We start from the raw sequence: 13,998 nt of genomic DNA on the forward strand, positions 1-13,998 counted from the left end.
CACCTCCTGCCCTCCCTCCTGCCCTCTCCTGCCCCCTCCTACCCTCTCCTGCCCCCTCCTGCCCTCTCTCCTGCCCCCTCCTGCCCCCTCCTACCCCCTCCTGCCCCCTCCTGCCCTCTCCTGCCCCCTCCTGCCCCCTCCTACCCTCTCCTACCTGTACATGTTTGTGTGCTGACAGCCTCCTGCTGACAGCCTCCTGCTGACAGCCTCCTGCTGACATCATCGCTCAGGGACTCCTCCTCGCTCCCCTGAGGTATAAAGGATCTCTTGTTTCCGTGGCAGCATCCTACAGCTGCATCACACCCTGATGCAGGTGCTTCCACCGGAGCCTGAGAAACCAACCGGCTGACTTCTGTTCTGCTGCCAGACGAGACGCCAGCATGTCGATGGGGCTGGAGATAGTGGGCATCTCTCTTGGTTTCCTGGGATTTATCATTGCTATAGTGTCGTGTGCGTTGCCTTTGTGGAGGGTGACGGCGTTCGTCGGGGCCAACATCATCACAGCTCAGACCATCTGGGAGGGCCTGTGGATGAACTGTGTGACCCAGAGCACCGGCCAGATGCAGTGCAAGGTCTACGACTCGCTGCTGGCGCTGTCTCAGGAGCTTCAGGCCTCCAGAGCCATGATGATCATCGCCATCATCCTCGGCGTGCTGGCCGTCATGATCTCCATCGTTGGCGCCAAGTGCACCAACTGCATCGAGGACGAGCCGACCAAGAGCAAGGTGATGATCATCTCCGGGATCTTCTTCCTCCTCGCAGGCCTTCTGGTCCTCATCCCCGTCTCCTGGAGCGCCAGCGTCATCATCCGAGACTTCTACAACCCCGTCCTGCTCAGCCCTCAGAAAAGAGAACTGGGGGCCTCGCTCTACATCGGCTGGGGCGCCGCCGCGCTGCTCCTGATCGGGGGGGCGATGCTCTGCAGCAGCTGCCCACCCAAAGAAAAGAGATACAAGCCGCCGCGGATGGCTTACTCCGCCCCGCGCAGCGGCAGCGCAGGTGGGGGCTACGACAGGAAGGACTACGTTTGAACACCTAGAGTAGAGTGAATGTGTTTGAAAGCAGAGGCCGAACCCTCTGAAAGACTCCGCCATGAAGAAGCTTTGTACTGCTCTCGCTGCTCATTTACTTCTTTTAGCTCGTAGGAAATATAAAACACGCACATAGGAGCCTATTTTCTGCTATTTTTAACTGCTGAAGTAGTATTTTTCTGCTATTTTTAACTGTTGAAGTAGTATTTTTCTGCTATTTTTACATGTTGAAGTAGTATTTTTCTGCTATTTTTACATGTTGAAGTAGTATTTTTCTGCTATTTTTACATGTTGAAGTAGTATTTTTCTGCTATTTTTACATGTTGAAGTAGTATTTTTCTGCTATTTTTACATGTTGAAGTAGTATTTTTCTGCTATTTTTACATGTTGAAGTAGTATTTTTCTGCTATTTTTACATGTTGAAGTAGTATTTTTCTGCTATTTTTAACTGTTGAAGTAGTATTTTTCTGCTATTTTTAACTGTTGAAGTAGTATTTTTCTGCTATTTTTACATGTTGAAGTAGTATTTTTCTGCTATTTTTACATGTTGAAGTAGTATTTTTCTGCTATTTTTAACTGTTGAAGTAGTATTTTTCTGCTATTTTTAACTGTTGAAGTAGTATTTTTCTGCTATTTTTACATGTTGAAGTAGTATTTTTCTGCTATTTTTACATGTTGAAGTAGTATTTTTCTGCTATTTTTAACTGTTGAAGTAGTACTTTTCTGCTATTTTTAACTGTTGAAGTAGTATTTTTCTGCTATTTTTACATGTTGAAGTAGTATTTTTCTGCTATTTTTAACTGTTGAAGTAGTATTTTTCTGCTATTTTTACATGTTGAAGTAGTATTTTTCTGCTATTTTTAACTGTTGAAGTAGTATTTATGTGTATTTTTAACTGTTGAAGTAATATTTCTGTGTGTTTTTAACTGTTGAAGTAGTATTTATGTGTGTTTTTAACTGTTGAAGTAGTATTTCTGTGTGTTTGATGCCTGAAACACCTGCTGCTTTCTCGTGCTGCGTGGTGTCGACTTTCACTGAAGCTCTCTGACAATGACAAGGAGGAGGAAGCTCTCATTTTACATGGATTTGGTTGTGTGATTGTTCGCTCTGTGTGTGTTTTGCATGTAATATTTGCTTAGGAGAGTTTCTGCTGAGGCTGAAACCGAAGGTGGATCACTGATATGGCCGTTTTTTCTTCCTTCTCACAGTCTGAGGACACAGAAAAGATTGTTTCGGTTACTCAGGTTTTATTTCATACCAGAGCAGGATTTAATTTGAAATGCTTGTTCATTAGTTTGTGTTTCTAAGTGCCTTAGTTTTGCATTAACATGCTTTTTATTCTTGTTAAATGCCTAAAGCTGGAGGGAGTTTATTGTAATATTCCTGTGATAAATGTTTTATAGTAATGTTGGAGTTTAAGCTGATTAATAAAAGTCTCTTTGCACAAAAAAACAAAGAAATCTTTCAGCATTTCTTTCTCTTTCTGGAGCATAAAAAACCCACAACAAGCCAAACCAAACTGCTCAGACAGGCTGAGGCTGGGTTGGGCTTCAGGAGTTGGGTTACTCTGTTTAGCCAGCGGCAGAGTTAGATTTATCCAGAGCCACAAACGTTAGGCGGGGCGGCTGCTGCTGACTTCTGCCGGAGGCTTCGTTATCGAGGCAAGACTCAAGTGGAAAAAAGGTCAACATCCAACACAAGAGCCCATTTTATACAGTAGCTGTGCATTCTGACCCAGAGCAGCTGTTTCTAAAGGTATAAGACGGTGTTTGTCAAGATTTAGGGTTAGATTAAGGTAAGATTTCAATGGTGGAGAAGTATGATTTCAGAACTTTAACAGTTTTATAAAGTTATATGCAGTAAATTGGTCTAAAGGTGCCTTTAATGACTTTAATTCTGACCCAGAGAAGCTGTTTCTATGATATAAGACGGTGTTTGTCACGATTTAGGGTTAGATTAAGGTAAGATTTTTATCATTCTGACCCAGAGAAGCTGTTTCTAAAGGTGTTTGTCAAGATTTAGGGTTAGATTAAGGTAAGATTTTGATGGTGGAGAAGTATGATTTCAGAACTTTAACAGTTTTATAAAGTTATATGCAGTAAATGTGTCTAAAGGTGCCTTTAATGACTTTAATTCTGACCCAGAGCAGCTGTTTCTATGATATAAGACGGTGTTTATCAAGATTTAGGGTTAGATTAAGGTACGATTTTTATCATTCTGACCCAGAGCAGCTGTTTCTAAAGGTGTTTGTCAAGATTTAGGGTTAGATTAAGGTAAGATTTCGATGGTGGAGAAATATGATTTCAGTTATATGCAGTAAATGTGTCTAAAGGTGCCTTTAATGCATTAAACTCTCGTGCATTCGAGACCTGAGACATTTCTCATTTTTCCTTTTTAAGCCACCTCTGAGCTACTCTTTTCATAGAACTTCCCAGACATCACCACCAAACCAAATGAATCAGGTAACTTAAAACAGTCCAATCAGCTGATCTCCATCAGCTCCAGAAAGGTGTGGGTTCACATACTTATCCCTTGGTCAGGGTTTCTAACTGTCAGATGCTTCCAGTCGATGGATCTTTCAGTTTGGTTCCAAATGTGGCAGAAATGTGTTAGTTCCCTCTCTGTTCTGTTCAAAGTTATATTACGGTTATTGTTGGGCATTCGTGGGGATGGCAAACTCTGGTCCTGGAGGGCCGCTGTCCTGCAGGTTTTAGATGTTTCCTGCAGGTTTTAGATGTTTCCTGCAGATTTTAGATGTTTCCCTGCAGGTTTTAGATGTTTCCTGCAGGTTTTAGATGTTTCCTGCAGGTTTTAGATGTTTCCCTGCAGGTTTTAGACGTTTCCCTGCAGGTTTTAGACGTTTCCCTGCAGGTTTTAGACGTTTCCCTGCAGATTTTAGACGTTTTCCTGCAGGTTTTAGACGTTTCCCTGCAGGTTTTAGACGTTTTCCTGCAGGTTTTAGACGTTTCCTGCAGATTTTAGATGTTTCCCTGCAGGTTTTAGATGTTTCCCTGCAGGTTTTAGATGTTTCCTGCAGGTTTTAGATGTTTCCTGCAGATTTTAGATGTTTCCCTGCAGGTTTTAGATGTTTCCTGCAGGTTTTAGATGTTTCCTGCAGGTTTTAGATGTTTCCTGCAGGTTTTAGATGTTTCCCTGCAGGTTTTAGACGTTTCCCTGCAGGTTTTAGACGTTTCCCTGCAGGTTTTAGACGTTTCCCTGCAGATTTTAGACGTTTTCCTGCAGGTTTTAGACGTTTCCCTGCAGGTTTTAGACGTTTTCCTGCAGGTTTTAGACGTTTCCTGCAGATTTTAGATGTTTCCCTGCAGGTTTTAGATGTTTCCCTGCAGGTTTTAGATGTTTCCTGCAGGTTTTAGATGTTTCCTGCAGATTTTAGATGTTTCCCTGCAGGTTTTAGATGTTTCCTGCAGGTTTTAGATGTTTCCTGCAGGTTTTAGATGTTTCCTGCAGGTTTTAGATGTTTCCCTGCAGGTTTTAGACGTTTCCCTGCAGGTTTTAGACGTTTCCCTGCAGGTTTTAGACGTTTCCCTGCAGATTTTAGACGTTTTCCTGCAGGTTTTAGACGTTTCCCTGCAGGTTTTAGACGTTTTCCTGCAGGTTTTAGACGTTTCCTGCAGATTTTAGATGTTTCCCTGCAGGTTTTAGATGTTTCCCTGCAGGTTTTAGATGTTTCCTGCAGGTTTTAGATGTTTCCCTGCAGGTTTTAGACGTTTCCCTGCAGGTTTTAGACGTTTCCCTGCAGGTTTTAGACGTTTCCCTGCAGATTTTAGACGTTTTCCTGCAGGTTTTAGACGTTTCCCTGCAGGTTTTAGACGTTTTCCTGCAGGTTTTAGACGTTTCCCTGCAGGTTTTAGACGTTTCCTGCAGATTTTAGATGTTTCCCTGCAGGTTTTAGATGTTTCCCTGCAGGTTTTAGATGTTTCCCTGCAGGTTTTAGATGTTTCCCTGCAGGTTTTAGATGTTTCCTGCAGATTTTAGATGTTTCCCTGCAGGTTTTAGATGTTTCCCTGCAGGTTTTAGATGTTTCCTGCAGGTTTTAGACGTTTCCCTGCAGGTTTTAGACGTTTCCCTGCAGGTTTTAGACGTTTCCCTGCAGATTTTAGACGTTTTCCTGCAGGTTTTAGACGTTTCCCTGCAGGTTTTAGACGTTTTCCTGCAGGTTTTAGACGTTTCCCTGCAGGTTTTAGACGTTTCCCTGCAGGTTTTAGATGTTTCCCTCCAGGTTTTAGACGTTTCCCTGCAGGTTTTAGACGTTTTCCTGCAGGTTTTAGATGTTTTCCTGCAGGTTTTAGACGTTTCCCTGCAGGTTTTAGACGTTTCCCTGCAGGTTTTAGATGTTTCCCTCCAGGTTTTAGACGTTTCCCTGCAGGTTTTAGACGTTTCCCTGCAGGTTTTAGACGTTTTCCTGCAGGTTTTAGACGTTTCCCTGCAGGTTTTAGACGTTTCCCTGCAGGTTTTAGACGTTTCCCTGCAGGTTTTAGATGTTTTCCTGCAGGTTTTAGATGTTTCCCTGCAGGTTTTAGACGTTTCCTGCAGGTTTTAGATGTTTTCCTGCAGATTTTAGATGTTTCCCTGCAGGTTTTAGATGTTTCCTGCAGGTTTCAGATGTTTTCCTGCAGGTTTCAGATGTTTCCTGCAGGTTTCAGATGTTTCCCTGCAGGTTTTAGATGTTTTCCTGCAGGTTTTAGACGTTTCCCTGCAGGTTTTAGACGTTTTCCTGCAGGTTTTAGACGTTTCCCTGCAGGTTTTAGACGTTTCCCTGCAGGTTTTAGACGTTTCCCTCCAGGTTTTAGACGTTTCCCTGCAGGTTTTAGACGTTTCCCTGCAGGTTTTAGACGTTTTCCTGCAGGTTTTAGACGTTTCCCTGCAGGTTTTAGACGTTTTCCTGCAGGTTTTAGACGTTTTCCTGCAGGTTTTAGATGTTTCCTGCAGGTTTTAGATGTTTCCCTGCAGGTTTCAGATGTTTCCCTGCAGGTTTTAGACGTTTCCTGCAGGTTTTAGATGTTTCCCTGCAGGTTTTAGATGTTTCCCTGCAGGTTTTAGATGTTTTCCTGCAGGTTTTAGAGGTTTCCCTGCAGGTTTTAGAGGTTTCCCTGCAGGTTTTAGATGTTTCCCTGCAGGTTTTAGATGTTTTCCTGCAGGTTTCAGATGTTTTCCTGCAGGTTTTAGACGATTCCCTGCAGGTTTTAGACGTTTCCCTGCAGGTTTTAGACGTTTCCCTGCAGGTTTTAGACGATTCCCTGCAGGTTTTAGATGTTTCCCTGCAGGTTTTAGACGTTTCCCTGCAGGTTTTAGACGTTTCCCTGCAGCTTTTAGATGTTTCCAACACACCTGATTCAGATCAATGCCTCATTAGCTGGTTTGTGCAGAACTTAACAATCTTTTGAAGAGATCCATTTAATCTGAATCAGGTGCTTTGAAGCAGGGAAACATCTAAAACCTGCAGGACAGCGGCCCTCCAGGACCGGAGTTTGCCATCCCTGGATTAGGGGGAACAAGAAAGGAAACATCACCTCACATCAAGGGATATGCAAAGACGATACTCACCTCAGGTGAAAGCTCTACAGCCGTCTTCAAACAGGACTTTCATTATGATCTCAACCACAGTTTGTTACGCTTTGTGATTGAACCCGTCATGGCGGCACGGCGAGGGACTGTAGAATGACCAGGGACCAACGCCACCTGGAGAATTACACCCCAGGAACCACAGGCTAATACTGAAGAGGCAGAGACGTACTTTCATGGTAAAATTAAAATGTTTATTCCCAACAAATTAAAGAATAAGCAAAAGAATCAACACAAAACTTGACTAAATTTACATGAACTAATGCAAAACAAATGTGGACAAAGACACAAAGCGAACAGCGGCTGAACGAAACAACAGGAGGATAAAACCGCAGCTGGATAAAATGGTGCCAGTACTAAATAATGTCGATACCCCTAAAGGGAAAGGAGGAAGCTCAGGGAAAGAGTTAGCATGCAAGATAAGCAGCTACCTACCAGGAGGCCACAATCAGCAGCAGAACAGGAAGTGAGGTAGAGGAAGGAGCCCAAGCAGGGCTTTATACTGGCTGGCAGGGGCCACATTCAAGGGCCCCACTACAACTGCAACACCAACTGGCTCCTGGAGCAGAAACCGGTTAACTGGATGGTAGGGACCAGATGTGAGAGGCAGGTCAGGGATGACCTCTGGTGTCCTGGGTGAAGGTCAAGTGTCTAACTCTGCTGGCACCTTTCAGTCTTTAAAAATGGGAGTTTTGGTCTATAAAAAGTGCTTAACGCTCTCTTTTATGACAGTTTTATGTGAAACAGTCTTTGCTCCAGGGACAAACTTTGTCACAATGACACACAAAGCATAGTATCGTCCTATGGCGTAACCACGCATTCTCTGGGGGGGTCGTGTCCCCCCCAATATTGAGAAAATACCAACCTGTCCCCCCCAATATTCAGCAGAAAACATGTAAAATGCATGTTCTCCTTTTATGAACCCTGTCAAGGGATCGGTCTCTTGTTATGTCTTTTTATTTTCAGTTTATTTCCGTGTGTTACCATGGGAACGTAACGGCTGCGCCGCGGTCGCCGTTGGTGATGCTAACAGCCAATGAGAGTGACCCACCGGGCGCGACACCGGGCGCGCCACCGGGCGCGCTTGCGTGTGTTACCATGGGAACGTAACGGCTGCGCCGCCGTCTCAGCAGCGGCTCTCCTTATCTTTACGTTGGACTTCTACTTTTGACGGAGCCGCTGCTCAACAGAGCAGATTGTACCAGAACAGGAAGTCCAACACAGAATCAAGAAAATAAACTTCCGCCCCCTTTCAAAATAAAACAACTTAAAACAAAAATAACATTAGACTGTTAGACTTTTCATTGTTAATGCACATTTTGAGACACTGACACAATAGAAATGAACCTGGACTTAAAAGTCCTCAGCACATCTTTTGTTAAAGGAAAAGTCTGTAATTTGTTACATCATTAGTTGTCCTTATTAAAATATTTCCATAAACATGCTTTGGGTATTTGGTCGTTTTCCATTGGAAGCTGTCCTATTTGCTACAGAACTACTGGAAGAGCATAACTGTAATTGGTAGGTGTGTTTAAGGTCAGTAAACAGTAAGCAACTAACCAAAACAAAGTGGGGGGGCAGTCACTGTCTCGGAGAAATTACACTATTCCTTTAGATGTGAACTTACATGGTCAATGTAGTCCTCTAAACTATGTTCTAAATGTCCAATTTTTCATATATAAATAAAGAATTGTAGATAACGCACTTAAGAATTTAGTTTTTCTTGGACCCCCCCAATGTCTAAACCATGGTTACGCCCTTGGTATCATCTACCAGCAACCGGCAGCAGTTTTAAAGAGACACAGTCACTTAAACCTGGTCCTTTACAGCTGAGACCGAACAGGATGTGATGGGCTAAACTTAAAGAGAGCATCCTGTTCAAGGCGTCCTCTCTGGGCTCTATGGGCTCCACCCCCAAACAGGTTTCTGTATCTCCTTAATCTCACACAGGTGTGGAAAATGGATGGATGCAACTTTTTCTGTTATTGTGAGAGTCGAATGAAGAGAACTACAGATATGATGCAGATAAGAGCTGATTAGTTAGTATCAGCCTGATTAACGCTGCGTCAGGGAAGGCTGCAGGGTCACAACACGCTAAGTGGCTCCATTTACAGCTTTATCTGTAGAAAACAGAACCAAAGGTACTTTATCAGTTAACAGGTTTTACTCATTAGTTACTCACATGCACTTCTCAGTCACTCAGTGGAATTTGACCAACATCTGCAACATATCTGATGATTAGTCGCATTCACTTTTATTTTATCATACAAGAAAACTTCAATCTGAGCATTTAATGCAACAACGTCTGATTTCCTGCGTTTTAAAGGGAAAATTAACCATCGAACGTTCCAGTTTACATTTAATTATGTCATTTATCGAGCAAAAAGTCGTCAAATGTCCTTCTTCTGCAGCTGATCATCACAGGGGAGCGGCAGAGAGTTTCTCCTTCCATCAGTCACAGGTGAATCCAGCAGAAACAATCTGACAGCCAAAGTCCAAAAGGTGCCTGATAGAGGCAGAATGACGCCTCAGCCGAGGTTATCGCTGTTATTTTAACCTCATCAGCTGATGGACAGTTTACCTGAGCAGAGCCGATAAACTATCAGTCGAAAACATAATTATGTTGTTTGTCTGAGATACTGCATAATAAACTGTTCCAAAGTGTTGGAAGTGAGCAGATTAGACAACTGAGACGATAAAGAGTTCATTATTTAAAGTATATCGTCATAGTTTTGTACGATATTTCTACGTAAAAGAGGTTAAATCTCCTCTGGACCATCACAGGACCACACAAAGAGGTGGGGGCCAGGTCCTGTTGTTCGTAGAAATGAGTCTCAATATGTAAAGTTGTAGCAACCAATAGATGGCAGCTCCAGAACAACTTCTTCTTCATGACATTATTTCAAGGCCGTCTGTTTGAGCTAGTGACGCAGCATCTTTGCTAACAAGCTAACGTTAAATTAATCTCCTGTTGTTCGTAGAAATGCTGTAGCAACAAAATCTCAGATTATTACACCAATAGATGGCAGCTCCAGAACAACTTCTTCTTCATGACATTATTTAGAGTTAGTTTTACTCCTGTGTGGGGGCCATATTTTGTTTTCAACTACATTTAGTTAAAGGTGGTCAGATGTCATCACATCTGGGCTCCTATTGGTCATTAGATGCAACGCTTAAGAGCAGCTCTGCCTCCAAACTATCAGCATCAGGCCGAGTCAACAACCTGTCAACATCCAAATGGGTTAAGTTTGCTGACAGAGCCTAACGTTTCATTTTGAACCTGCACAAATTGCACAAAAGACAGAACCACAGTTTAGGAGGCCAGAAGTTTCCATTAGCCCAGCTTCTAATTGTTTTATCATCTTTGGTGCAGCAGCTCATTCTTTCTCTGAGGCACTTGGAAGGTACCGAACAAAGGTCTGACATGGCGGCGATGCTCAGGAAAGAAAGAAGCAGTACAAATGAACACTTATCCAGACAAATCAGTTTTATTTCTATTTCAGTTTCACTAGATTTCCACGGAGGAAAGAAAAAACACTGACATGCATCTGGAGAGAGAAAACCAGCCAGGTCACATGACCAAGTGAGCTAGTGACGCAGCATCTTTGCTAACAAGCTAACGTTAAATGAATCTCCTGTTGTTCGTAGAAATGAGTCTAAATATGTAAAGTTGTAGCAACCAATAGATGGCAGCTCCAGAACAACTTCTTCTTCATGACATTATTTCAAGGCCGTCTGTTTGAGCTAGTGACGCAGCATCTTTGCTAACAAGCTAACGTTAAATTAATCTCCTGTTACCTGAATTACTCCTGGGTGGGGCAAGCAAACTCCACACCAAAAGGCCGTCCTGCTGGGATATGACCACCATGCCATCGTTTTATTCTCCATTTCCTTTCTGCAGCTCCAGTAACTCCATAAAAGTTGGACTGCTGTGTTACATGTAAACCAGGAACTCCGGTCCTGGAGAGCCGCTGTCCTGCAGGTTTTAGATGTTTCCCTGCTTCAAAGCACCTGATTCAGATGAAATGGATCTCTTTGAAAGATTGTTAAGTTCTGCATAAGCCTGCTAATGATGCATTAATCTGAATCAGGTGTGTTGGAGCAGAGAAACATCTAAAAGCTGCAGGACAGCGGCCCTCCAGGACCGGAGTTTGACTTCCCTGATGTAAACAGAACAGAATACAATGAATAAAGTGTCATTTATTTAGTTTATCATCAATAAACTGTCATTTATTTACAGCTGAACATAGAAAATATCAAGCGATATTGGATCAGGGTGCACAAAAGGATGGAAAAGGAATGAATACTTAGGAACATGTTGAACATGATAAGAGGCCGAAGTAAAGCTGGGCTTCAGGTTCAGCAATCTGCTAAAAGCTGTGGAGTAGTTTCAGAAAAACGCTCCTCAGAGGGATAACTTCAATATTCCATCATCTGTGTGACGCCATCTAAAGATTCAGGGAACCTGGAGACAGAATCCTGAGATTCTGTCATTCTTTATCTGCATTAACAGACACGTTTCTGTGATAGAAGCCATTAGATGTGTTCTCCTGTCACCGGTCTTTGCTCAGATGGCTTCTCTTCTCAGACTCGGCGCCTTTTCTGGAGCTTCAGTTCCTCCAGATGATTTCTGCTGGTGTAACTTAGTGCTAACTGCAGTCCAGATGCAACAAACCAACCTCTAATTTAAAACAAAGGCTAGATTTAGTCTCTTTATCAGAAAAAACATCATTCTGGCTCCACAACATAAACTTGTAAAGACACAACACAGCTTTGAGTTGCTGCAATCAAACCCAAACCCAGTTCCAAGTGTTGGCTCCACGTTTCCTGGGGCAGAAAAGTGTAAAACTCTGAGGTAATATGGAGTTTTTCCCTGTTTTATACCAAGCTCTGTGTTACGTCCACTTGGTGAAAGCAGTTAGCAGAGAATAACACGACAACCAGTAAATCAAAGGAGTCTCAGTTGAAGTGAACAAATTAGCTTTATTGTAACAAAAAAAGAGGGACAAAGTGATTGTGCCAAATAAAATGAAATTAATATAACAAAAGAAGGCCTGTCTGAGCTATCTCTGAAGAAAGAAATTAAACAGAATACCTCCAAAACAGTACAGTGGAAACCCAGTGGAATAACAATTAAATGCTATGTGAGTGCTAAAGAAATAAAATGTTCCCCAACTTACCTCGTCCCAAAACCTCCCTGAACAAATGTGTCTCTGAAAGAGCACCAAAAGAGACAAGGATAGCAGCAAAATCAAGAGTCAAGAAGCCCCGAAGGCCCGAGACTTCCTCCATTTTAAAATGGCTCCTCAGCTGTGATTGGTCAGAGGTCAGAGGTCAGCGGTAATTATCCAATCAGCTGCTCACACAGGTGAGCAGCATCCCTGCAGCAGTTACCTGAAGACAACACACAGGGAAGGGGGGGGGCACAAAACCACAGAATAGCTGGCCGCCTGGCACGTAAAACTCTGAAAACATTTGTCTAAAACTAAAGAAAAGTCTCAGACTAAAGGTCGGAGGAAGCCTTGTGGAACTCTTATTTTACCTGGTAAAACTGTTAATTTCTCTTTTCTCTTACAGATTTAAAACATGATTCCTATACGCAGTCCTTTGAGAAGATGCTGAACCTTAAACCCGACTCACCTCAGGCCGTGAATGAGCAGAACCTCTGACTCACCTGAGGAGGCTGAGGCAGCAGCCGGTGGTTAGATTACAACACGCTCTGCCCACAATAAAGAGAAGAAGGCGGGGAAAGGAAGCTGTAAATCAGAGGAGATGGAGGCTGTGGTTGATTCCTGTAATAAAACTAACAAAGTTTAACATGTTTATATACTCCTCATTTATAACTGCTCTGTATTTGTCAGCCTGAGAGATTGAGTCTCTGTTATCTTGTGATATATTTATATAAATATATATATATATGTGTATAACAGCACTATAATACACACAAACTGACACATCTTCACACATACATCAGTGTGGTTGTTGAGAGTTGTTCAGAGCATCTTGATGACCCTGCAGCACTTATCAGGAGCTTTGAGCTGAACTTTAAACCATTTACATCTGAATACAGATAGAACTGGTTGAGAAGGACTGAGATAGTGATGTTACCCAAAGTTCTCCACCAGGAGTTTCTCTCTGAATGTGAAGCAGAAACAAAGCCTTCCCTGCACCAGTTAGCGCTGAAGCTCACGATGGAGGAGACCACTGGAAACATCTGGCTTCTGGGTAAAGGAGCATAAAAGGAAGCTGGTTTCCATTTACAAAGCCTGCTAGCAACAGGTTCTGGGACGTGTCTTCTGGGGGATAATTATTAAGTTGTTGGCCAGATCTGATATTTGCAAACTGGGCTCAGAAAAGCCGGCTTGGCCCGAAGAACTCAGGGTACCAGCAGGTTCTCCACGCTTTCAGAAAAGCAGAGAAAAGCACTGATAAGTCCACGCTGTGGATGAGTTTGGTGCTTTTATGATGCTGTGGTAACAATGAAAGGTCCATAAAATAATAAAGTGAACAGAATAAACAAGTAGAGAGAAAACACTGAGTTTGAATATCAGACCACAGCAGCCTTCCTTCCTTTTATTCACATTATTCTGTTTATTCCCTAAAGATAAAATATAATGATGATTCAGACTCGTTTTTATCATTCATTTCGTCTGCTTCTGATCATCTAAATGCTGAATAAACTCTTTGTTTATGGATGATGATGCAGAACTGGTTTCAGTAGCAGTTTAGAACAGTCAAATCAGCATAAATCCGACTCACACCTCCTGAAAAAGCCTGATGTGGTCTTCAGGTTTTTACCTGCAGCTTCCAGCTTCCTCAGAAGGCACAAACTGCCTTAAAGGACTCTGTGGCTGTAGAATCAGGATTTAGTGAGAGCTGACCGTCCAGAACTGACATACAGCCCCTTTGAGTCTGGTTTACAGCATAAACAAGTTTCAGCCCCGACCTCATTACCTGGGGGGGGGGGGGGGGGGGTCACAAACAATGTGCTGCTATCCTCACATCAGCTGCTCAGTGTGGGCTGTTGTTGGTTTTCAGCTTAAATAAAAGTTCTGATTTTAAAGTTTGAACAAACATATGTTTAGATAAATGTTCATGTGACTCTGAATCTGTGAGGGACCCGTCCAGGTTGGACCCCTCGCCCAGTGACAGCCCCCCCCCCCCCCCATAATTAATGGTTTTTAATGATTGTGTCAGCTTCGGGCTGCCATCTGATGTTTCAGTTGCAGATGTTTCAGTTGCAGATGTTTCAGTTGCAGATGTTTCAGTTGCAGATGTTTCAGTTGTAGATGTTTCAGTTGCAGATGTTTCAGTTACATGTTTCAGTTGCAGATGTTTCAGTTCCAGATGTTTCAGTTGCAGATGTTTCAGTTACATGTTTCAG

The 13,998-nt window shown here is 42.8% G+C and overlaps 1 protein-coding gene across 1 annotated transcript; it reads left to right on the forward strand.

Moving 5' to 3' along the window:
- Positions 1–331: 331 nt before the first annotated feature.
- Positions 332–1,054, forward strand: LOC140279909 (claudin-3-like). Its single transcript, XM_072375131.1, has one exon. It carries the CDS (start codon positions 381–383, stop codon positions 1,029–1,031), a length of 651 nt encoding a protein of 216 aa, XP_072231232.1. The 5' UTR covers positions 332–380; the 3' UTR covers positions 1,032–1,054.
- The last annotated feature ends 12,944 nt before the right edge of the window (positions 1,055–13,998 follow it).

This window comes from Leuresthes tenuis, unplaced genomic scaffold, assembly GCF_036924035.1.
Source record: "Leuresthes tenuis unplaced genomic scaffold, fLeuTen1.0.hap1 SCAF_21, whole genome shotgun sequence".
NCBI classification, from domain to species: domain Eukaryota; kingdom Metazoa; phylum Chordata; class Actinopteri; order Atheriniformes; family Atherinopsidae; genus Leuresthes; species Leuresthes tenuis.